Below are 26,071 nucleotides of genomic sequence, written 5' to 3'. Positions count from 1 at the left end.
TTTTACCTAATCTTGATAAATGCATTTGATACTTCTGCATTAGTGAACATGCAATTGGGTTTGTCTTTCTCATAATCTGATCCGAGTTAATTGGGAAGCGAGGTTACCCCCACTGTCACCTTTACTCAGTCTCGTCTTCTGTTTGTGATTTGTAACTGGTTCCTTATACTTGCTCCTGTTATTTGTTGGTCATTTCGAGAAGCGAGGTTGCCCCACTAACTATTAACAATGTATCATATCTGAGGAATTACATATGTATACTAAATATTCAAAACTTAAACTCCACTTTATAGTATCAGCAAGAAGAAAAAAACGTGATGAAAACCTATACTTGTCAAAATCATGTGCAAGCCCGGGCTTATTGGATTACATGGTAGCTACGCGCCTGCCTGTAGCCATTTTTGGGCCGGTTTTCTTTATATATTGTATAGTACTTTTTCTTCACTTATCTCTTTAAAGCTCAAATTGCATTCGGGCAGATCAATGTTTTCTCTTATTGCTAAAACACTAAGGTGATCTGCTCCTTCAGGACAATTTTTGTATTAACACCTATATCGGTGGTAACATTTACGAAAAAACCCTTTAAAAACATTATAAACATCTGGTGGATATGTAACTAGGTTGTCGTTTTCCTGTAATTGTACATTTCATCTGTCATTCCACCTTTACTCGATATAGGACGAATAGTGGGCCAAAAGTCATTCGACTTGTTCCCCCACCACACCGTTCATCAAAATATAATTTGATGGCCTGTCTTTTTAATTTTGTTTCCTGAACAGGTTCCAGTTTTTGTCTGATTTATAAAAATTAAAGAGCTATCGGGTTGCTATGCCTATTTCCCCAGTGTGCGCGCTTCCAACCGTGCACTGTTATGACGCGTTCTCAGGTATAAATAAATAAATAAAAGAAATATACCTGATTTGATATAGCGCTCTATCTAGCTTGCATAAGCCACTCTAAAGCGCTTTACAGTGCATACAATTAGCAGGAGCTGCCTTATCAGGCGCTAACTACTAGTCCTATACCACCTGGCTAATATATCCCTATGTGTGAATGCCTGCGTATGTGCTGGAGATGTATTGTGTTCTGTTTGAAGTGGGACCGTACTTCCAACGGTATCATTTATAGTGCCACCTCACTTGAATGCCACAGCACTTGAATGCCACAGCACAGATACCGCTACATCCACCCCAGACCATTTTATACTCCACATGGGTTGTTGGAGTTGTGTGGGCAGGAGAAAAACATTTTCTCTGAATATTCCATGCGTATGACGACTTCGGGGTTCGAACCCCGGTCGCCTGCTTAGAAGGCCGGAGTGTTAACCACTCGACCAATCCGCCCATAATCCCGTAAAATAGATTATTGTAAACAGACGAATCTAAGGCGTTTCACGATAAAGACTCAACAAAATGCGTATTTCGCATTATGCTGTTTAAAACACAAGATCATACAGTCATTACTGTACTACCAAGTTTGAAAGGATTTGATTATCATTACTACTGCCTACGTCATGCCGTTACATGTTTTCTTAAAAAAAACACACCTTGATTTTGTTCTTCCCGGCTTTACCTTGGAATGGTAAAATTACATATATATAGTTTTCGAGTAGCATGTCTTACACGTGTATTGCGCTTCTTACTTTGTGCTGCAGTCTTCCTGCAATTTTAAACAAATGAGACTGTCCTCGACGATGAATTTCCCCGCATGTTCGGTAATATCTTTGCGATAATAACACTTCATTTTTTTCTCTGCCTTTTTTTATTCTAACGAAACAATCCCATATATTTTGTATTTCGGCATCGTTTGTTTGTGTTTAGATAATGAATAAAGCAATTCATAAATATCATTTAAAATTATGTCTCAACTTTACAAAGCGTAGCTGTACTGTACACGCGTATGCATGGATAAATCAATAGGTATGTTTTTAAAAAATATCAATAAAATGGAACATCTGTCGCAGTTTTGAAAACTTGATCAACCCAGTTTTTCAATATTTTGAGCACTTTCCCAAAGGAGGACCACATTTACGACATACGATTTGATTTTGCATATTACATCACGGAATCAAAAAGTTTTAAAGTTGGTCCTCGGATGGGAAAGTATTGTAAGTATTCTTTAAGTCTGGGAAACCCCGTCACTGTAAATATTCCGTTTTCAAAAATGCCGACTTAGGGCAATACGGTCAGTTTTCCGCCATAGCTCTTTACGAAATAAGCTTTTAATTCTTGTGATTTATTGACGGGCCCCACTGGTTTTCATGCACACAAAATAAAGTATGACGTTGAAGTACCATTGGGTGATATCGTTTAATCAATCTGCGCATGTCAAAATCAGTACTTCCGTCTTATTTTCCGACATGCAACATGGCTGATTCCTTTGGAGGCGATTATTCAAACTATGGTGGAAAACGAGGATATGATAATGACTATAATCAAAGGTTGACAGTTTTTGTTATGGCTAATTAATGTTTGAACATAAAAAAGTTGCAATCGATCGGCCGTAATAAACCCTTGATGCATTCAAACTAATTTTTACGGACCCCATGTTTGTTAGCAGATGTTTATCACATGGCATGCTCTCGAATGCACGTACGGTGTTTTTTTTATGTGCAGACGTCACCAGGATAATTCGGCGATGTTTGTTTATTGTAAAGCGTCAAAGAGCCCAATTGGTCAACATCGACAGCTCAAATGCAACTCGAATGTGTCTCTTGTCGGCAACACCGATACAACGCTGGGTCGCTTTTAGGAAGATAATCTCCAGTTGTGTGTCAAACTAAAAAAATCACTAAAACCCAAAACCGTTACGTCACGGACCATTTCGGCCAAACTTTTTTTCACAATGCTTCAATTTTCATTTCATTTTGCCCCAAATATGACAACCATATCGCCCCAAAATCTGTTTCGCCCTTCAAGCTTTATTGCCCAAAAACTCTTTATCACCCCAATCACTACGAACCTATACTGAACGATATCTGATTAGCTATCTTGTGAAGTTACTGTAGTTATTGCCAGTTTAACTTCAAAAAATAATGATTAGGAACGCATAACATCAACACTCAAATTGGTACATTTTTCTTCATAATAATAATAATTTGAGTTTCTTATATACCGCTTTATCACATCCTTGTTCATGGGTCGTCTAAAAGCGGTTCACAAAATATTTTTACATAATATTTGTTTTAATGTTTTTATGTGGTGGTTTTTAGGTCACCTGCGCTTTAGCTCAAGTGACCTATTGCTGTCCGTCGTCCGTTAACATTTTACATTTTTTAACTTAAGCTGAAATACTGGCAAAGGGATTTCATTAATATTTCATGGGAAGGTTACTGACATCTCCCTGACCAAGTGTTATTTTTCGGGTCGATCAGAAATACATTATGGCCGCCACGGCTGACATTTTTAAAAACTATTTCAAACTTAAAGTCAAGTTCTGCTAGGCCGATGGAACTGAAACTTAGTACGAATGATCGACTCATGGTCCTGACAAAATGTTGTTGTTTTTCGGGTCAATCAGAAATCCAATATGTTCGCCACGGCTGACAGGGTGATCACCACACCGTGACATTATAACAATAAGATTAGATAGAGTCCGTCCGGTGAGCCTTGACCACTGGAGACCCCTACAAAGAGGATTAATCCCCTATTGTTTAGAGTTTTTCATTTACATTTACGGTGATACTGCAAAGGGCCGTCAAACAGCATAAACTTGACTGTGTGGTGATCACCCTGACAGTTGGGAGAGGACTATACCATCTGTTGGAATTAGGTATATAGGTTTTTCACCAGTGGTTTCCAAGTTCACAAGGTCACCAGGAGTGATTTATTATACCAATTAAAAGATATTAATTTCAAAAATTTCAAAGACAATGAAGCACCTTCCTTAGCATCACTTCATCAGGTGATTAATAAGCATCAACTAGAGTATAAGTAGTGGACGCCTTGTTTGGGCAACACCCTTAGGCATATATAGATATTCAGACTGCTGGCAAAGGGAAGCCATAGAAAAATCATAGTTTAAGGGATGGTTGGTATTACATGTAGAAGGAAATCCCATATGAAATAGAGGAAAATCTTCAAAAACCTTGGTCCAGATTATTTTTGGACACAGAAAAAAGGGTGTTGCCGTGGCCAGGGCAACTAGGGCAACACCCCTGGGTCCGCCACTGAAGTCCATGGAAGAATGTAACTTGGAAGAACACGTTATGGATTGATTTTTTATAGCTATTCTTTTGAATTAGTTAATGAAAAAAAAAAAAATTACTTGGGTGGAAAAAGAAGTAGATCTATATACATATACAAATATAATTACGCATTCTTGCTCTCTCTTGCAACACACATAACATTGTTTTTTGTTTGTTTCGATCCACAGCACGCGTGTATAAAATCTAATTATTCTGTACATATATGTTATCTAAAATTTACAATTACATGACTGACATGATACAATATCTATATTATCTAAAATAAACAAAGAGTACTGCTTAACATAGATACTATAGATATGTTACGATATTGATCTAACGTTACGGCACACACAAAAAATATGTCCCAAACATCAAACGAATTGCAACAGATCCTATTTTTTGAATGTCTATCTTCAAGAATATTATACAAAAGGTAGATATTTCACTTTAAAAGTTGTCAAATAAACAAATTTAATTGAGGAATTTTTGTGGCGAAATAGGTGGGGCTTTATCTTTTTTGAGGGCGAACTGGTTGGGTCGATATGAATCAAATTTGGTGTGTAACAGCTTGGGGCGTTACGGTTTTGGGGCAAATCATCGGACACCCCCTGTAGATAGATATATAAAAAACAATTGTGTATTGTAGGAGTTATGGTGGTGGCCGATCTGGAGGCAACAGTTATGGTGGAGGACGTGATCGTGGACGCAAGCCTCTGCCTACAGAGCCCCCGTACACATGCTATGTAGGAAATCTCCCATTTGGCATTGTACAGGGTGATCTTGAAATTATTTTTCAGGACCTAAAGGTATAAAATATATACTGTTGCACTGTTCCCCCTTTGTTTTTAGTACATAGGGTACATTGTACCCCAGATAAGGATTTTATTTTGAAATCTGGAAGCTCTTTGGTGCATTCTGGGTTATTTAAATATTAGTTGATTTGCTCAGACAGTCCCCACTATTTCTTCAAATCAAAGCTGTAATTGGTCCTGCTCTTCAGTTTAATGAAACTGGAATTATACCAATTGTGCTGGGATAATCTTTGTTGTGTTATGAATCATTTTATCAGAACCAAATTTTTGTGACTGAGATGTCAAATGTAAGTGTAATTTAAAATGATTTCATTTGACATTTTTTTAGGTCAAAAGTGTGCGTCTCGTCCGAGACAAAGAAACAGACACATTTAAAGGTAAATATGGGCATTACTGTGTAGCTTTTCCTATAAACCAGTGCTTGTGTCTTTAAAGTAAAAAATGTGTTTAAAATTACTGTTATCATTAATGGTAAAACTAAGTAAGATGAACACTATTGCAACCTTCAATACAAATAATTTTCCTTCTAAAGATTGTTTAAATTTATATGTAACAAAAGTCAAGTTGGGTAATGCTCCTGGCTCTTGTTGTTAAACTTAGTACCAATTACATTGTAGGATTTGCCTATGTGGAGTTTGAGGATATTGAGTCGCTGAAGGAAGCATTAACATACGATTCTGCTGTAAGTAGCTATGATTGCCTCAGATTTGTGTTCCATGCTTCACAGCTTTTATAAACATGCCATACTGTATCATTGCCAATTTGTTTATAAATCCATTGTTTAAATAAACTGTCAGAAGTTACATGCTGTAGATTCACGAATTAACAAAATAAATTATTTGGGGAAACAGCAGGAATGTTAAGATTTCTGTGTATACATATTATTGCCAATGCTGAGATTCTTTGTTAAACTGCTGTCACATTAAGAGTAACAACAAAATTATCCAGTGTTTGCTTCATGCAAATTAAAGCAAATAAATAAATAAGGATACATACTAGTCATTTTTAACTCTCAAAATTTCTGACAGCGTTTAGTTCTATCCTGTGGAGTTCATTAATAACACTCCTAGATAAAGGAAATTTGGTTAGCCCCGGTCATTGTGAGACCATGAGTTGATATTGTAGTCGACACCAATGGAAAGCTTCAGGTAGCTTCTTGCGGCGCATTTTAATGTTCCTATGCTAATACTTGACTTCCGTTGCATATTGATATAAAGAAATTAAAATCCAGAAATCTTTAAGTTAAAAGGTGAAATCAAATATTAAATGGTCTGACAGGATCTTACATGGGTGATCCGACCAGAACTTATTGAGTCTGTGTTTTTACCTATTTACACACTAGGGACATTTACCACATGGTTTGACAGACTTTTCCAGGACTCAACAACCCTGTTGCTGTAGCTGTTACAGCTTACTTGTCTGTTGGTTCTCTTTTTAAATAGCTTTTTGTTGTTCCCTCTTGTTCTGGAATCCTGGGTTTCAGTGAACATTTTCTGTTCCCTCTTGGATCTTGTATGTTTGGATCAGGTCAGCTCGGTGTCTTCTGTACTCTAGAGTAGGTCATCCTAGATGGCGCAGTCTCTCTGAGTAGGGTTTGTTTGCTAGACTCGGAATTAAACAGGTTGCCCTCCTTTGTATGTCTTCTGTACTCTAAAGTAGGTAACCCTAGATGGCACAGTCTCTCTGAGTAGGGTTTGTTTGCTAGACTCGGAATTAAACAAGTTGCCCTCCTTTGTATATTTTCCAGTAGTTTGATGTCTTTTAGCAAATATAGTGACCAAACAACACTAGCATAGTCAAGGTGTGGGCGGACAAGAGATTTGTACAGTGTTAGAAACCTACTTTTGTCCATAAATATAAAAGTTCTAAAGATGAGACCTAGGTCCCTGTTGGCTTTTGCTACAGAGGTTGATATGTGATTTTCAAATTTTGCCTTGCTGTCTACAATAACTCTGAGGTCTTTTTTTACTGTCTACTGTACAGATCTGATCATCCTGCATGATAGTGTACATGTGATTGTCCCTCGTCTGTCCAATATTGAGATTGTTTGCATTTATCCACGTTGAGTTTCATGAGCCATGTGGCAGTCCAATCACAGATTAAGTTAAGGTCTGACTGGAGATGATCTGTATCCTCTCTGCGTTAATAGTTCTATAGATTTTTGAATCATCTGCGAAAAGTTTTGTAGTACTGGAAATGTTATCTGGGAAATTGTTGATGTATATAGGAAGAGTATCGGTCCTAACACACTCCCCAGTGGGACCCCCCTCATGGCATTGATTGAACTTGACTCTGAACCGTTCACTACTACTCTTTGTTCGAGGTTCTTCAAAAAATCATCTATCCAGTTGAGGGTTTCGCCTTCCACACCAAAACTGAAAAGTTTGTGTAGTAGCCTGGATGAGACACGTTGTCAAGGCTTTGCTGTAATCTAGGTACACTACATCAGTTGTCTCCCCTTTGTCTAGCCCTCCCATTCAATAGTCCAAAGATTCTTATAGTTGGGTTGTACATGACCTAACCAATCTAAAGCCGTGTTCGCAGTTTTTAAGGAAGTTGTTTGTTTCCATGTGTGCGAGTAATTTTCCATGATGATTCGTTGTAGAATTTTGCTGGCCACTGCAGTTAGACTAATTGGACGATAGTTGTTAGATTCCGTTTTTAAGATTCTTTTACGGATAGGTGTTATGTATACATCTGCCTCCTTCCAGGCCTTAGGTAATTTTCCTTCTTGGAGTGATTTTTTTAAACAGTTGTCATAATGGTTTCTTAATTTCTGATACTGCCTCAACGTACAGTTTTGGATGTAAACCCTCGGGGCCCAGGGCTTTTGTTTTCAATCCTGTTCAGTGATGTGTTTGGTGTTTTCATGGTAATATTTGGGAGTTCTCCCGTCACGTCTTCAACAAAAACTGAGGAAACGTAATTGTTCAATGTGTCCGCAGTTTCTTGGTGTTCTCCATTAGTTTTTTCAAGCCAGCAGCTGTTAATGGTTGATTTTGTTTTCCTTTTTGATTTCACGCACTTCCAGAATTTCTTTGGATTGGTTTTAATCTCATCAGCCAGTTTATGTTCGTGTACATAGGGTGATCGCCTGATGTTAGCTGTTCCCTCGTTTCTTGCTTGCTTGAATTTGTTCAAGTTTTCAGCCGTCTTTTTCCATTTTTTTTATGTTTCCTGTGGATTGATTCAATGGTCTTGTAGTCAAGTGGTCTCTTAGAGTTACCTCGGAATTGCTTTTTTCTCTGGTACGTGTTTCTTTACAATATTTGATAGGTTATCAACAAAACAGTTCCAAGCTTCCTCCATGTTGAGACAGTTGTCTAATTTAGACCAATCAGCTTGTATAAGATCCTCCTTTATTGCAGTGTGACTCCCCTTATGAAAGTTTCTAGTTTGTTGTGCATTTGACGGCTCACTTTCGACATAGTATAAAAGACATGGTGATGTGGTCACTCTTCCTTATTCCAGGGAGATATGTTACGTCGCTATTGTTTAGCATATTTTCTTCATTAACAAGAATGATGTCGAGTAATATAAGAAGGTACATTCTCTTCCCTAAATCTGGTCGGTTTGTTGACACATTGGAATAAAAACGGTTCTGTATATTTTCCAGAAAAATAGATGCAGGGTGGCTGACGTTGACTGTTGTGTTTATGGTTTCCCAGTTGATCTCTCGATAGTTAAAATCTCTGACTATTATTAGATGTGATGTTTTTTTGTTAACTACTTCTTTCAAGAGTCTATTAGGATGGTCATTGTTTTCTTGAGTACTGTTTGGACTACGGTAGACACAACATATCATCAGTTTGTCGTTGTTTTTGAGATTAATTTGAAGGCAAGTTGATTCTTGGAATGTTACTACTACTAGCCTTCTGAAGTAGTAACTTTTTGTGCTTTTGACAACTTTGAGTGGACCTGTTTTTGTTTCAACCTTTTTTCCTAGTCGAAAGTGTGTTACTAAGTCCAGGTTTCCGATCCCTATACTTCTGGCAACCATTCTGATGTCAATCTCATCCTGTTCGTTACGTGCAGCGTCGTCTTCTGTACGTATTACTGGTACATTGAACAGTACAAGGTTATTGTCTCGAGTTGTCTATGCTAAATTTATTGTTACATGTTTGTAGTATGTAGGATAAAATAAAAACCAAGTGGAGCAATTCCTTTGGAAACTCTACAATGTTCTTCAAGGCAAAATAAATATAAAAAAAAATATTTATTTTCTAGATGGTGTATAACGTTTACATGTTGGGTGTACTGTTTATAGCTCACCTGAGCTTAGGCCATACCGTGACGTCCGTCGTCCATCCGTCCGTCCGTCGTCCATCCGTCCGTCCGTCGTCCGTCAACAATTTCTTTAAACGACTTCTTCTTCTTAACCATCGATTGGAATTCAACTAAATTTGACTGGAAGCATCCCTAGGTGGTGGGGATTCAAAATTGTACAAATGGTGGGGCTGACCCCCAAGGTGGCTGAGGGGCGGGGCCAAAGGGGGTCAATTTGGCTATATTGCTTTAAGCGACTTCTTCTCTGGAACTAAGAGGTGGACATCAACCATATTTGACTGGAAGCATCCCGAGGTGGTGGGGATTCAAAATTTTACAAATGGTGGGGCTGACCCCCCAGGGGGCTGAGGGACGGGGCAAAAAGGGGTCAATTTTGCAATATTGCTATAAGCGACTTCTTCTCTGGGACTAAGAGGTGGATATCAACCATATTTGACTGGAAGCATCCCTAGGTAGGGTGGTGGGGATTCATACAAATGGTTGGGCTGAGGGCGGGGCCAAAAAGGGGGCAATTTGGCTATATTGCTATAAACGACTTCTGCTGTAGAACTATGCCATGGATATCAATCATATTTGGTCGGAAGCATTCATGGGAGGCAGGGATTCAAAATTATACAAATGGTCGGGCTGACCCCCCCGGGCTAAGGGTTGAGGCCAAAAAAAGTGTATTACTTGGAAATGGTTGAGATCCCCACCATATAACCATGGTTTACAATTGCTGAGTATAAAGTATGAATGCACATTTGCTTCCAGGATGGCTATAGGGTCTGGCCCCACCCTTGGAGAAATAGTCATGGGCCATAACTTTAAAACTGTTGAGATCCCCACCCCAAAACTATATATATAAATGCTGGGCATAAAAAGACGAATGCAGTCATGATATCAGAATAGACCCTGGGGTCTGACCGAACCCCTAGGGACCTAGTTTGTTAGTCACAGCTTGGAAACAGTTGAGAGCCCCACCCTATAACGGTATATACAATTGCTGAGTATAAAGAGATGATTGCACATATGCTTCCAGGATGGCCTTGGGGACTGCCCCACCCTTGGAGACTTAACCCCTAGGTCATAACTTTGAAATGGTTTAGATCCCCACCCCAAAACTATATATACAATTGTTGGGCATAAAAAGACGAATGCAGTCATGATATTGGAATCTGCCCCACCCTTGCAGACTTAACACCTGGGTCATAACTTTGAAATGGTTGAGATCCCCACCCCAAAACTATATATACAAATGCTGGGCAAAAAGAGACAAATGCAGTCACGATATTAGAATTGATCCTGGGGTCTGGCCACAACCCTAGGGACCTAGTTTCTGAGTCAAAGCTTGGAAACAGTTGAGATCCCCACCCCATAACCATACATAAAATTGCTGGGCATGAAGAATCTAATACATGTACAGATATGCTACAAGGATTGGCCTTGGGGTCTGGCATATTCCCTTGATCTCATTCAGAGAATATTTTGCCATGATTGTTTTGGTATCCAGGTGAGCGATACAGGCCCTCTGGGCCTCTTGTTTTATTATGTTAATATGTAACAGCTATATATAAATATTGGTGTCAGAGATTTTGAATTTGTTACAGCTATTTGAGGATAAAAATTTACGAGTAGATGTGGCTGAGTCCCGACAGAATGACAGACGTGGAGGGTTCCGTGGTGGCCGAGGGGGAGGCCGCGGAGGAGGCGGACAGGATGGTAATATCATCACTTAGTGAAGGGTGTATATAGTACAATGCAACCTGCTTATTATGATATTCTATTTGCTAGAGAAAACTATCATAATAACCGATATATCATAATAACTGATCAATCTGATTTCGACTGTTTTTATGTCGTCTAAACCGGAAGTGACAGAGATGCCCTATATTAATCAGACATAGATTTATATGGAAACATGGAAAAATACAAATACAAACTGATAAAGTAATAATTGAAATAATTTGTTCCTTGTTATTTCTATCAGCGTGGTGGAAAAATTCGAGAAGATTTCGTTTTACCATTGTAATGTCAGTATGTAAATTCTATTTTCACTTTCAAATAACTTAAAGCATATTCCTCAGAACTATCTTTATACTATTCCGTCTGCGTATTGCAGAGTTATCTTCTCTTGGGAGCAGGTATTGATTGTTACGTCATTGGTTTGTGTGAGAAAATTACGTCATTTTCTCAAATATTGATGACGTTACTCTCACAAACAAGTGACGTAACAATCAATACCTGCTCCCAAGAGAAGATTATCCTCGCTAAAACCATCGTTATGTTACAGTCAATAAGATGAAAGTTGCGTTACATTTTGTCCCATAAGCATAAAAATATTTTGCCGCGCTATGTCAATTACAATAAAGTGACCATCACAGGCCACGCAAGTCGTGCGGTGAAATCAACTTGCAAAGAAACAATAATAATGAAAAACACAAAATATTCCCTTTTAAACAATAATCAATTATTGTATTTAACGAAAATGGTGTCAATTGTAAATAATCAGCCTTCGTCAGTTGTTTATGACAATAACGTTAACTTTGGATCGATTTCAGGCTCCAAGCTGTTGGGGCGGTCTGTCCCGAATTTGACACTTTTTCAACAGAGACACGGGGGAAATTAACTTTAAATTATTAAAAACACATGTCTTCCTTCTGAAGTTATATTTTCATTGAAATCGGCATGATTTTCTCACATGACGTGTCAAGGTAACCGTAAATATTGCTTGTTTTCTTATAAGAGTTTGTGTCAGAAAATGTTGGTAGGCTTAATCATTTCAATTTGATACACAGTCCTACAGTGCATTTCAGATAGTAAATAATAGCACCACATGTTTTGTTCAGACTAAAATATATGACCAGCAAGCGATTAGTCGATCTATTGTTTTCTGCTGACTGGGGTGAGGCGAGGTGTGAAAAATGTACCTGGAGTGGACAGGTGATCACCTAGGGCGATGTACAGTTTGCCGGACCTATTGCTTAATTGTCCAGGTGTTTATCACAGACAACTTACCCAAGTTTTTTCCTTTTAAAATCCATTCAAGGCAGAAAAATATATAATAAGCGGGGTCCCACCACAAGATATTTTTGTGTAGTTAAAGAAGGAAAAAATCAGTACATGGGGAAAATATCATAATAAGCAATATATCATAATAACCGATATCATAATAAGTGGGTTCCACTGTAATCAGTAATTGTCCCTGTGAGTCTGTGTCTGTAGTAAAAAGCTTATATACAAGATATCTCCTGAACCCCACAACAAATCAAGTTTATATTTACATCATAGTATGATAATATTGAGTTCTACGTCTGTTTAAATTTGGTCATCATCAGTCAAGGTCGAAGGGTCACAGGAAAAGTAGGTGTTGCGAATGAATCTATGCAAGTCTCTGCTCGCTATATTATTGTTAGAGCCTTGTCAACAAACTATTGATAATTAACAGGAAACAAAATGTCTTACAGGATCTAATTTTTTGAGGGATGATTATTTTATGTATGTAGATCTGTTATTAAGAGAAAATTGTATATCAAGATATATCAAGTCTACTTAATTGGTTTAGTAATAATGAAAGTTTAGTATGAGTACCTTTGTTATATTAATGTCTTCAATCAAGAGTATTTTCAAGCAAAACCACTGTCCAGATATCATTCATTTCCTTAAAAGAGATTTGATCTAATATCTGGTTGAGTTTTTGGCTCTCCAGATTATTTGCCTACATCCCTTATATTTTTAAGTGTTTATTTCAAGCATTTATTCATGTTTGTCTGGAAGTTTGTGTTCATGTTCAGTGTATCAGTGGTGACAGATGACTGACAATTTACTTCTTTAGGTGGCTTCCGCGGTCATGGTGATAGAGGAGGGGATAGAGGAGGTGGCCGTGGTGGTTACCGCGGAGGTGGTGGTGGTTACCAAGGTGATGGAGGAGACCGGTATAACGACCGTCCAAGGGGAGACCGAGGGGGATACAATCGCTCTGACGATGGCCCACCTAGAAGGAGACAGAACAGTGGAGGGCAGGCTGATCCTGAGTTGAGGGAAGCTTCCCCAGGTAAGAGGCCTAGTTATTCCAGCTATTCCAGATTTTATTTTTCGGATGTAGTGGGAGGCAACTCAGAAATGTATGCATTTTAAAGTAGTTGCTATAAACCAAACTTATATTTTACTTGCAAACGAAAAAGTTTTGTTGTGCAAAAATGCTTAAAAATCATTACCTCAATTTATGATCAATTTCACAATACATGATAATGAAAGCAGCAATTTTAGATTACCTCTGTATTATATAGCACACAGACATGTAGACAAGAATAACACCCAGCCTCTGTATTATATATCACACAGATCTGTAGATAGGACCAACACCCAGCCTCTGTATTACATAACACACATATCTGTAGATAGGACCAACCCCCAGCCTCTGTATTATATAACACATAGATCTGTAGACAGGACCAACACCCAGCCTCTGTATTATATAACACACAGATATGTAGACAGGACCAACACCCCGCCTCTGTATTATATAACACACAGATCTGTAGATATGACCAACACCCAGCCTCTGTATTATATAACACGCAGATCTGTAGACAAGACCAACCCCCAGCCTCTGTATTATATAACACACAGATCTGTAGATATGACCAACACCCAGCCTCTGTATTATATAACACACAGATATGTAGACAGGACCAACACCCCGCCTCTGTATTATATAACACACAGATCTGTAGATATGACCAACACCCAGCCTCTGTATTATATAACACGCAGATCTGTAGACAAGACCAACCCCCAGCCTCTGTATTATATAACACACAGATCTGTAGAAAAGACCAACACCCAGCCTCTGTATTATATAACACATTGATCTGTAGATAGGACCAACACCCAGCCTCTGTATTATATAATGTATTATATAGCACACAGACATGTAGACAAGAATAACCCCCAGCCTCTGTATTATATATCACACAGATCTGTAGATAGGACCAACCCCCAGCCTCTGTATTACATAACACACATATCTGTAGATAGGACCAACACCCTTCCTCTGTATTATATAACACACAGATCTGTAGACAGGACCAATACCCAGCCTCTGTATTAAATAACACATAGATCTATAGATAGCACCAACACCCATCCTCGGTATTATATAACACACAGATCTGTAGATAGGACCAACCCCCAGCCTATGTATTACATATCACACATATCTGTAGATAGGACCAACACCCAGCCTCTGGATTACATAACACACATATCTGTAGATAGGACCAACCCCCAGCCTCTGTATTACATAACAAACATATCTGTCGATAGGACCAACCCCCAGCCTCTGTATTATATAACAAATAGATCTGTGGTCAGGACCAACCCCCCGCCTCTGTATTATATAATGTATTATATAGCACACAGACATGTAGACAAGAATAACACCCAGCCTCTGTATAATATAACAAATAGATCTGTGGTCAGGACCAACCCCAAGCCTCTGTATTATATAATAAATAGATCTGTGGTCAGGACCAACACCAAGCCTCTGTATTACATAACAAACATATCTGTCGATAGGATCAACCCCCAGCCTCTGTATTAGATAACACACAGATCTGTAGACAGGACCAATCCCCAGCCTCTGTATTAGATAACACACAGATCTGTAGACAGGACCAATACCCAGACTCTGTATTATATAACAAATAGATCTGGGGTCAGGACCAACACCAAGCCTCTGTATTATACAACACACAGATATGTAGACAGGACCAACACCCCGCCTCTGTATTATATAATGTATTATATAGCACACAGACATGTAGACAAGAATAACACCCAGCCTCTGTATAATATAACAAATAGATCTGTGGCCAGGACCAACACCCAGCCTATGTATTACATAACACACAGATATGTAGACAGGACCAACACCCCGCCTCTGTATTATATAATAAATAGATCTGTGGTCAGGACCAACCCCCCGCCTCTGTATTATATAATGTATTATATAGCACACAGATCTGTAGATATGACCAACCCCCAGCCTCTGTATTATATAACACACAGATCTGTAGACAGGACCAATACCCAGCCTCTGTATTAAATAACACATAGATCTATAGATAGCACCAACACCCATCCTCTGTATTATATAACACACAGATCTGTAGATAGGACCAACCCCCAGCCTCTGTATTATATAACACACAGATCTGTAGATAGAACCAACACCAAGCCTCTGTATTATATAACACACAGATATGTAGATAAGACCAACACCCAGTCTCTGTATTATATATATATATAAATAACATAGATCTGTAGACAGGACCAACACCCAGCCTCTGTATTATATAACACACAGATCTGTAGATAGAACCAACACCCAGCCTCTGTATTATATAACACACAGATATGTAGACAGGACCAACACCCAGCCTCTGTATTATATAACACACAGATCTGTAGATATGACCAACTCCCAGCCTCTGTATTATATAACACACAGATCTGTAGATAAGACCAACACCCAGCCTCTGTATTATATAAAACACAGATCTGTAGATATGACCAACACCCAGCCACGGGATTATATGCCAAACCTATAGACACCCATGCATGTCGGTCCTAGGAAACTATTAACATTTTTATGTGTTGTTAGTATATTTTATGTAGATAAGACCAACACCCAGCCTCTGTATAATATAACAAATAGATCTGTGGTCAGGACCAACCCCAAGCCTCTGTATTATATAACACACAGATATGTAGATAAGACCAACACCCAGTCTCTGTATTATATATATATATAAATAACATAGATCTGTAGACAGGAACAACACACAGCCTCTGTATTATATAACACACAGATCTGTAGATAGAACCAACACCAAGCCTCTGTATTATATAACACACAGATCTGTAGATAGAACCAACCCCCAGCCTCTGTATTATATAACACACAGATATGTAGATAAGACCAACACCCAGTCTCTGTATTATATATATATATAAATAACATAGATCTGTAGACAGGACCAACCCCCAGCCTCTGTATTATATAACACACAGATCTGTAGATATAACCAACTCCCAGCCTCTGTATTATATAACACACAGATCTGTAGATAGGACCAACACCCAGCCTTTGTATTATATAACAAATAGATCTGTGGTCAGGACCAACCCCAAGCCTCTGTATTATATAACACACAGATATGTAGATAGGACCAACACCCAGCCTCTGTATTACATAACACACATATCTGTAGATAAGACCAACACCCAGCCTCTTTATTATATAACACACAGATATGTAGATATGACCAACCCCCAGCCTCTGTATTATATAACACACAGATCTGTAGATAGAACCAACACCCAGCCTCTGTATTATATAACACACAGATCTGTAGATAGAACCACCACCCAGCCTCTGTATTATATAACACACAGATATGTAGACAGGACCAACACCCAGCCTCTGTATTATATAACGCACAGATATGTAGATAAGACCAATACCCAGCCTCTGTATTATATAACACACATATCTGCAGATAAGACCAACACCCAGCCTCTGTATTATATAAAACCCAGATCTGTAGATATGCCCAACCCCCAGCCTCTGTATTATATAACACACATATCTGTAGATAAGACCAACACCCAGCCTCTTTATTATATAACACACAGATCTGTAGATATGACCAACTCCCAGCCTCTGTATTATATAACACACAGATATGTAGATATGACCAACACCCAGCCACTGTATTATATGCCAAACCTATAGACACCCATGCATGTCGGTCCTAGGAAACTATTAACATTTTTATGTGTTGTTAGTATATTTAAACATTTATGGTCTTTCCATGTAAGCAATTAAAAAGAAAATCATCAAGTTGACTGATTATATAATACCATCTGTTTTATTTTTCAGAATCGGCAGCAGCCAGGCCCAGACTAAAACTGGCCCCACGAACTGTTAAGGCGCCAATAGCAGGTGCAGCAGTTGTGTCACGCAACTCAAGCATTTTCGGCACAGGCAAGGCCAGAGAAGAAAGTGCTCCTGATGAAAATCGATCGCGAACCACTAGTGAAAACAGCAACATGTAGAAAGGAAGGCTAACACATGTACATAGAGCTAATAAATGTATGTAAAGGTGAGTTAGAGATTATAAATATTGTGTATGTGAGTTTGAACTTATTACTATATAGGTGAGATAGTGCTAGTATTAAACTATGTGAAGTTGACCTAGAATCAATTAGTGTGTAGATAATTTTGAGCTTATGAATTTCGGTCGTAAAGTTTGAGCAAATTTATGTATGTATAGGTGAGTTTTAGCCAATTAATGTGTGTGTAGGTTAGTTTAAGCAAATTAATGAATGTGTAGGTGAGTTTTAGCTTGTAAAAGTCTATAGGTAAGTTTGAGTCAATACATATATGTATAGATGGGTTTTGGCTTATGAATTTTGTGTCTGAAAGTTTGTGCAAAATAATGCATGTACTGTTTAGGTGAGTTTTAGCCAATTAAAAGGGGCTATTTAGTCAAATGACAACCTAAAAATTGAGTAGATACTGAAAATATATATCTCCTAACGAAACTTTACGTAGTTGATAATGACAAGACCTGAAGTCAACTTCCAGTGTGGTCTGTTTCATCCTTTGGGAAAGCCGGTGATGAAAATAGCTATGACCGAAATAGCGCAATATCCGGGCCTTTCAATGAGAAGTAAACATGTTCAGCACTAAGCTTTCGACCAACAACACAGTGTCAGTTATGAGTCTGAGTTCACACAACACATTCTTGATTTTACACAATACTTCTCAAGTAAAAATTATAAGTATCATAATATATGCCTCTAATCATATAATTCTGTTCATATTTGGATTTGAATAGAAACGATCAGATTCAATTACGCACTGAGAGGGCGCCGCAGGGAGAATGTCAAACTGCAGAACGTATGATATCAATGATTTAAATGGAAACTAGATCACTCATTTATAACGACGTTTGAGATGCTGTTTGAAGATGAATAAATGCATGTACTTGTATTCTAGAGAGGCTATATAGCTAGGTGAATAAACCGAGTTAACATCTCTCCTCGACTGGAAAGACATTTTTGTTAGCTAGAAATTTACCGACAGCGGCCACTAAAACATTAGGCTGTACATTTAAGGATTTCTCCTTTACTGATAAAAAACGCCAAGGAAACATTGTCTCTTATCGATTTCTCGACATGAATTATTGTTCATAAGGAGTATCAAACTATATATATGATCATGATTTTTTTTGTGGCAAGGTTATAAAAAAACTTACTTCACTAAATTGTCCCTTTAATGTGTGTGTAGGTGAGTTTTAGCCAATTAAGGAATATTTAGGACAGTTTTAGCCAGTAAAAGCCTGAATAGGTGAGTTTGAGCCGATTAATATCTGTATATATATGAGTTTGAGCTTATGATTTTTTGGGTAGGTGAGTTTGAGCCAAATAATGTATGTTTAGGCGAGTTTTAGCTAATAACATGTGTGAGTCGACACCAATAAATGTCGATGAAATATTGTTTAATAATAATTACAACCATTGCTGTGGTTACGTGTATGCAAGTTTCTCCTTGTTCATACTTTTGTCAATGCTTGAAAAATTTGCTATTAAATACATTTTTAGGCAAGATACCGCTAATATGAATATTGTTTTACTTTCAACAATGAAATCAGGTATGGGGTATACTGGAATCAGGACGTCTGACTGTAGAGAGAAGTCTGTCTGACCAGAACGGATGTTTTATTATAACATTCATTTTATGATAGGTATGGGGTATACTGGAATCAGGACGTCTGACTGTAGAGAGACGTCTGTCTGAACAGAACGGATGTTTTATTATAACATTCATTTTATGATAGGTATGGGGTATACTGGAATCAGGACGTCTGACTAGAGAGAAGTCTGTGTGAACAGAACGGATGTTTTATTATAACATTCATTTTATGATAGGTATCATATGACGTCTGACTGTAGAGAGAAGTCTGTCTGAACAGAACTGATGTTTTATTATATCATTCATTTTATGATAGGTATGGGGTATACTGGAATCAGGACGTCTGACTGTAGAGAGAAGTCTGTCTGAACAGAACGGATGTTTTATTATAACATTCATTTGATGGAACTTAGTACACATCATCAGTAACTTTTAAAAATGGTTGGGATTTTGGGATTTCTCTCCAAATCTTGGCGGTGGCAGTAATGTCCCGTTGTCTAATTCTTGAATGAGAGCAAGAGCTATTGGTTAGTGACTTTCAGTTTTAACTTTACATCGACCAAAATATATATGTGTGTAGATTAGTTACTCAAGTTAGTCTTGATGAATAGGAGGTGAGCAATTGCTTATAAATATAAGTTGAGTTGGAGCCAGTTAGTCTATATATAAGATTGAGTCAATCAATATATGTGTATGTGAGTTGTTTCTTATAAATATAGGTACCAGGTTAGATCTGAATACTTTATATATAAGATTGGGCCAATATATGTCGATGACTTTCGTGAGCCCTTGGTAATCCTATTTGTCTGATGCATTTTCCTGTTTTTTTCAGTTGCTGTCATAAAAGGGAAAGTTTCCTTGTCTCATGTAAGTGCTAACCATAGACAAGGCCACTCTGTTTTTTATTGGTCGTCTGTGGGTCATGTGACTGACTCTTGTTTTGAAATTGACATCATCACACATTTATGTGTAAAGACATTATTGATTGAAATGCTGTAGAAACCTCTGTACATATGAATGCCATTTGCAAATGTTTATGTCCATGGCATTTTAAACTGTTCTGTTATCTGAACATGAAATAGGTATACCACTGACAACAGTTCCTTCGATTGAGTATTACAAATCAGATGCCAAAATTTGATTCTTAATTTGATTAATTTGCAACAAATTAAAAATGTTAAAAAATCATGGTTTTATTTTTTGAAATTAGTTTTAAAAACTAAGCAGGTATATCATGTCAATATGAAATGTTAAGTGTTATGCTTCTTTTTAAAAAGAATTTACAAATATTTATTTTTTGTGAACCTAAGACTAATTTTGATGCAGTGCTGTAAACATGAAGAGGTTAAACACCAATGTTTTACGACAGCTGAGTTTATGTACAATTGTTTACAGACCTACCATTTTATGCTTGTTTGTAGTTCACCTATCATACCTCATCTTGGATTAGGTTCTCCCACCTCAATATACCGGTTTGTGTACCATTGGTATGGAGTGACTACATGTTTGTACCCGAGTCAGGTCTTACTTCAAATCTTACATTTGTTTGGGCATACAGAATATTTTGCATTAGTATTTCTGTCTTATTGGCACTGAAGTGTAATTTAGATATTTCATTTGCCACAAACAAAGAAATTAAGTTATTAATTGTAAAATCTCATTTGTACAAGTAGCTTAGCCCTTTCACCCCTTGGTAACTTGAGTAGACTCTTCCATACATTCATCTGGATGAGTCTATAATGGGCTACAGTGGTGAAAAGGTTAGACAACTAGAGTAGCATGCTTTGCCACAATACATGTTTATGTATCAGTGCTTCTGAAGAATTATACCTTCAGAATTTGTATAATATAAGCCTTTCACCCCTATATAACTTAAGCAGACTCCACCATGCATTGATATTGATGAGTCCCTTATGGTCTACAGTGGTGAAAGGGTTAAAGCAGATCTAGAAGGGTGTGTGACTCACCATGTTAGTTTTAGTCACTTTCTCCAGGATTGTTTGAACACCTTCATGATTTAGAATCAGTCTGGCAGATGTGGACATGGTGATTTTATGTCCATTTTTCAGAAAGTGATCGAAAGTTCTCAAGACATGAAGCAGGCATTAATCATGTGTTTGATTGCTATTTGTTGCTTGTAATTGATGTGTGCTTGTTTGTGTGGTATAAGTCTTATTATTTCTCAGCAGAGACTGCCAGCCATTGACCCATTCCTTGTAGTCACTAGCAATTTTGTATCCCGAGTCTCAACTCCAACACAAGTGGGGCACCTGTAGTGACTGCATTTACTATATGCTGTAGGTAATTTGAATGAAAAGTTGCCTTTGTGCAATCTGAAGGTATTCGAGGAATGTTTCTGGTGAAGGAAGAAAATCGATCAGATTCAGACACTGTAAGTTTGAAGTGCTAGTGTTCACAGCAATCACTCTATTTAAAATAATATCAAACTTTTGTTGAATAGTTCAAACTATTTAATTTGTAAAACTGTGTGACCTTATAATACACATCCATAAGGTCTTGTATACTTGATATATGTCTTGTTATTCTTTCATTACTGTAAAAAAAAACTATTGGAAATTGTATTAAAATTTAGCAAAATGTTGATTTTGTTTGTTACAGTAAAATAAAAATTAAGCTAATTTTTCAGATAAACATATCCAGATTGTATACTTTGTGAGCCTACTAGTAGACCAGGTTATTGGAACGAGAAATGGTGGGTTTTATATTTTTCCCCTGGAGTAAAACTGCATAATGATCTGAAAATGTTTTAAGATCTTACAAATGAACACTGCAATGAAAAAAGTGTTTCATTGTGTTGAACTTTCTGTTGACGGATTTGAATATGTTTCTAGAAATGGTTAGCACAATACTGTTTTATGCTTGACACACGATTTACTATATCTGATTGTTGACAAAGTGATGTGGTATTTGATAAACTGTGAAATCTGAAATTTTCCTGGGGCCCAAATTTCGTGGCCTGATAGAACACCCTTCATTTATTGGGTACATGAATTTGTTGATTAAGAGTATCCACTCAAACGCAGAATTGCTTTTTATCAATCTTGTAATTACTTCGTGGTTGAAGATTATCTATGAAATCAATGAATTTAAAAACCCCATGGAAATTGGTGATTCCACAGTATTCATATATAGAAATGATACCTAATGGTGAAGAATTGGAGGTCAGAATGAAGGAAGTCGAGGTTTTGACCTTGAATCTTACACCTGAGATTCCACATCGGTATGTGCCTTGCATAAGTAAAGATAGGAGAGAAGTATAACTTCACTTTTTTCATTTATTACATTGTGGAAGTACTATTGTAAAGTAACAAAAAATCTTCAAAGTTTTTAGAGAGATTTGGATTGCTAGACTTTCTAGACCAGACCCACTTACTTCATCATCAGCTTGATCTAGCCCAACTTGATTCAGCTGAATGACCCTCCTAAGAAATTCCTTGGTAGCTTAGTAAATAATCTTTTTATCTAATTCATTGTAAATGATTTTGATGAATACAGAAGTTGGAGAAAATACAGCTGCTGTAATACAGGTGCTCATTTTGGTGGTGTCAAAATTTTGCTAAAAGAAGTTCAAATAACAATAAATTCACCTCGGCTTAAATTGAAACCATCGAAAATAATTTACAATAAATGATTCCCTCATTATAGAACACTTTGACGAAACTGTTTTCTACCATGGGGAAATTAGATGCAAGACTCCTTAATTGTGATACAGAATCAAAATATTTGTCTGTTTTGACTGCTGAATATAATAATTAAATCTGCAATGCTGTTTTGTTGTGGTGTTGTCATCAAAAGGATTAATAAATCAAAATGTAACGAAAAAATAATTTTGACAAATGATGCACTCGTTGCCAGGCCTACCCCTGTGAAGGGTGGAACTTTAAGTAGTTAATGATATGTAGCGACATAGGACTGCCTCAGTGTCGAAACCTTTGGTCTGATAATAACAATTTTATGTATGTGGTGTCTGTGTGGTGTCTTGATTCATGATATATATCTGGTTTGATTTATTATTCCTTAAACTCATTTTTCTTCTTGTAAAATTATATTTTCATCACGTACTGGAAACCTTTCTCTTCAATTATTTTTAGCTTACACAATGTAGACCTAAAAACAAGATCAACATCAATTTGTGACTTTATTATGAATTTTCAGAAAGGAATTATTTGTTAAAAAGTTGGTCCTAGTATTTTCTGTATTTATCCCATGATTTTGCTATGATACAGATTGTGGCTGTAAACTGTTCACATTGGTGGGAAACCATGCTTGGTTGTGTATTGTGTACATGATTTAACCGAGTGTGACGTTTCCAGCTTATTTAATTGAAATGGGCAATCTCATTGAGCAGCTGGAAGAAGCCTTCCTTCAGTAGATTGTATAGCACAAGTAAGTGTATTACTACAGGCCAGTCTCAATGTATTGATGTGTTCAAATGTACAATGAAGAACACTTTCACTCTAGCTGAAAATGCTTTTAAATGTAATATTTTTTGAATGTTTTTCAGCAAATTTGATGCATTGGACGATATTTGTATTCCTGACAACTGACTTGATGTTCATGGTATAAGGTTATTTGACAAGTCGTGGGCTTTGGATGGAAAAGCTGTACAATTGAGAGGAAAATAAATATGTAAATGTAATATATCTGTGTCTGTTGTGTCTCATGGCCATTTGTGTCTCCAGTCTGAATGTACATGCTTACATGTCAAACTTTAAGTTGTCTCCCTTTAATTGCATTTTGGACACTTGCAGTGAACAAGATTGAGGAAAAGAACCAGAGGGCTTGCTATAAACTATAAACTCTTTTGCAGTTGTTATGTGTTTTGTATTTGTTTATGAACAGTCACAGAAATACAAACAGAAATTTTAATCTTCCTTTGTTTGGCTGCATATAATGGCTTACTTTATAATTTATTTATCCTAAATTTAAAGAATTCAGGCAAACTACAATGACTAAAGTAGCATGAAATACATTTTGCCACGTACCTGTGGAAATAATATTCAAACTGTTATGTTGATAACATAACAATTTGAATATTATTTCTGCAGGTGACAGTTATGCCATGCATTGCTATGGAAACATTTTAATTGGTTTACTAGTATGGTAATAAATGTTTGCAAGTGGCCACTTTTACATTTCATTGAACGATATTTTCATAAAAAAAAAACTAAAAAAACCACCTTTGTCACTCTTTCTAAAAAATGCTTTTATACGAACTTTTCTGTTTGTAATGTTTGTGTAACTATTAAAAAATATACATTATTAAAACGTTTGTGGAGGAGAGGGCAGTGCTGTTTGTCGTCAGTCTCGCTTAGTACCGATACATGCCGTGTTGTCTGCAATGGTCAGCTCGTGATATTGGCTGCAGATCTTCATTGGCTTGCTGAGTAAATAATAACAGTGTGGGACACTTATTCTGAATTGACAGACGAAGACGCAATGGCTGGCTGTCTGGTTGATATAAAATCACTAGAAATGTGTAGTGAAAAAACTCCCTTTAGAAAATATTAGTCGATGTAAAAAAACATTTACTGCACCTTGTGGACATTTCGTCAATTTGTATTGAAAGTCTAAAAATGAAAATCATGTTGAAACTTTTCCGAAAGATTTAGCAGAGAGATAAAGTTGACTATGAAACCCTTCCAACGTTATAGATTTACAACAGATACGTACACTGGCATTACAACATTAAGCTGCAACAGATACGTACTCTGCCATTACAACATTAAGCTGCAACAGATACGTACTCCGCCATTACAACATTAAGCTGCAACAGATACGTCCCCCGCCATAACAACATTAAGCTGCAACAGATACGTCCCCCGCCATAACAACATTAAGCTGCAACAGATACGTACTCTGCCATTACACCATTAAGCTGCAACAGATACGTACTCTGCCATTACACCATTAAGCTGCAACAGATACGTACTCCGCCATTAGAACATTTAGCTGCAACAGATACGTACTCCCCCATTACAACATTTAGCTGCAAAAGATACGTACTCCGCCATCCCAACATTTAGCTGCAACAGATACGTACTCCCCCATTACAACATTTAGCTGCAACAGATAGGTTCTCCGCCATTACAACATTAAGCTGCAACAGCTACTTACTACGCCATTACAACATTTAGCTGCAAAAGATACATACTCCGCCGTTACAACATTAAGCTGCAACAGATACGTCCCCCGCCATAACAACATTAAGCTGCAACAGATACGTACCCCGCCATTACAACATTAAGCTGCAACAGCTACTTACTACGCCATTACAACATTTAGCTGCAAAAGATACATACTCCGCCGTTACAACATTAAGCTGCAACAGATACGTCCTCTGCCATTACAACATTAAGCTGCAACAGATAGGTACCCCGCCATTACAACATTTAGCTGCAAAAGATACGTACTCCGCCATGCCAACATTTAGCTGCAACAGATACGTACTGCGCAATTACAACATTAAGCTGCAACAGATACGTACTCCGCCATTACAACATTAAGCTGCAACAGATACGTACTCCGCCATAACAACATTAAGCTGCAACAGATAGGTACTCCGCCATTACAACATTTAGCTGCAACAGATACGTACTCCGCCATTACAACATTAAGCTACAACTGATACGTACTCCGCCATCACAACATTTAGCTGCAACAGATACGTACTCCGCCATCACAACATTTATCTGCAACAGATACGTACTGCGCCATTACAACATTAGGCTACAATAGATACGTACTGCGCCATTACAACATTAAGTTAAAATAGATACGTACTGCGCCATTTCAACATTAGGCTACACTAGATACGTACTGTGCCATTACAACATTAGGCTACAATAGATACGTACTGCGCCATTACAACATTTAGCTGCAATAGATACGTACTGTGCCATTACAACATTAGGCTACAATAGATACGTACTGTGCCATTACAACATTAGGCTACAATAGGTACGTACTGCGCCATTACAACATTAGGCTACAATAGCTACGTACTGCGCCATTACA

General features: G+C 37.4%; 1 protein-coding gene across 2 annotated transcripts; it reads left to right on the top strand.

Annotated features, from left to right (window-relative positions):
• The first annotated feature begins 2,332 nt into the window (after positions 1–2,332).
• LOC110458594 (eukaryotic translation initiation factor 4H-like) lies at positions 2,333–23,866 on the top strand. Of its 2 annotated transcripts, none has more exons than XM_021510365.1 (8): positions 2,333–2,440; positions 4,836–4,995; positions 5,330–5,378; positions 5,619–5,683; positions 10,878–10,989; positions 13,103–13,321; positions 17,216–17,428; positions 19,866–23,866. In XM_021510365.1, the coding sequence occupies exons 1-7, from the start codon at positions 2,367–2,369 to the stop codon at positions 17,389–17,391; spliced, it is 855 nt and encodes a 284-aa protein (XP_021366040.1). In that variant the 5' UTR covers positions 2,333–2,366; the 3' UTR covers positions 17,392–17,428; positions 19,866–23,866. The 2 variants fall into 2 exon arrangements, with proteins under 2 accessions (XP_021366040.1, XP_021366038.1); XM_021510363.1 differs by having other exon boundaries at positions 17,216–17,438.
• The last annotated feature ends 2,205 nt before the right edge of the window (positions 23,867–26,071 follow it).

Source organism: Mizuhopecten yessoensis, unplaced genomic scaffold (assembly GCF_002113885.1).
Source record: "Mizuhopecten yessoensis strain PY_sf001 unplaced genomic scaffold, ASM211388v2 scaffold9651, whole genome shotgun sequence".
Lineage (NCBI taxonomy): Eukaryota > Metazoa > Mollusca > Bivalvia > Pectinida > Pectinidae > Mizuhopecten > Mizuhopecten yessoensis.
This window is presented reverse-complemented; position numbering and strand designations above follow the sequence as displayed.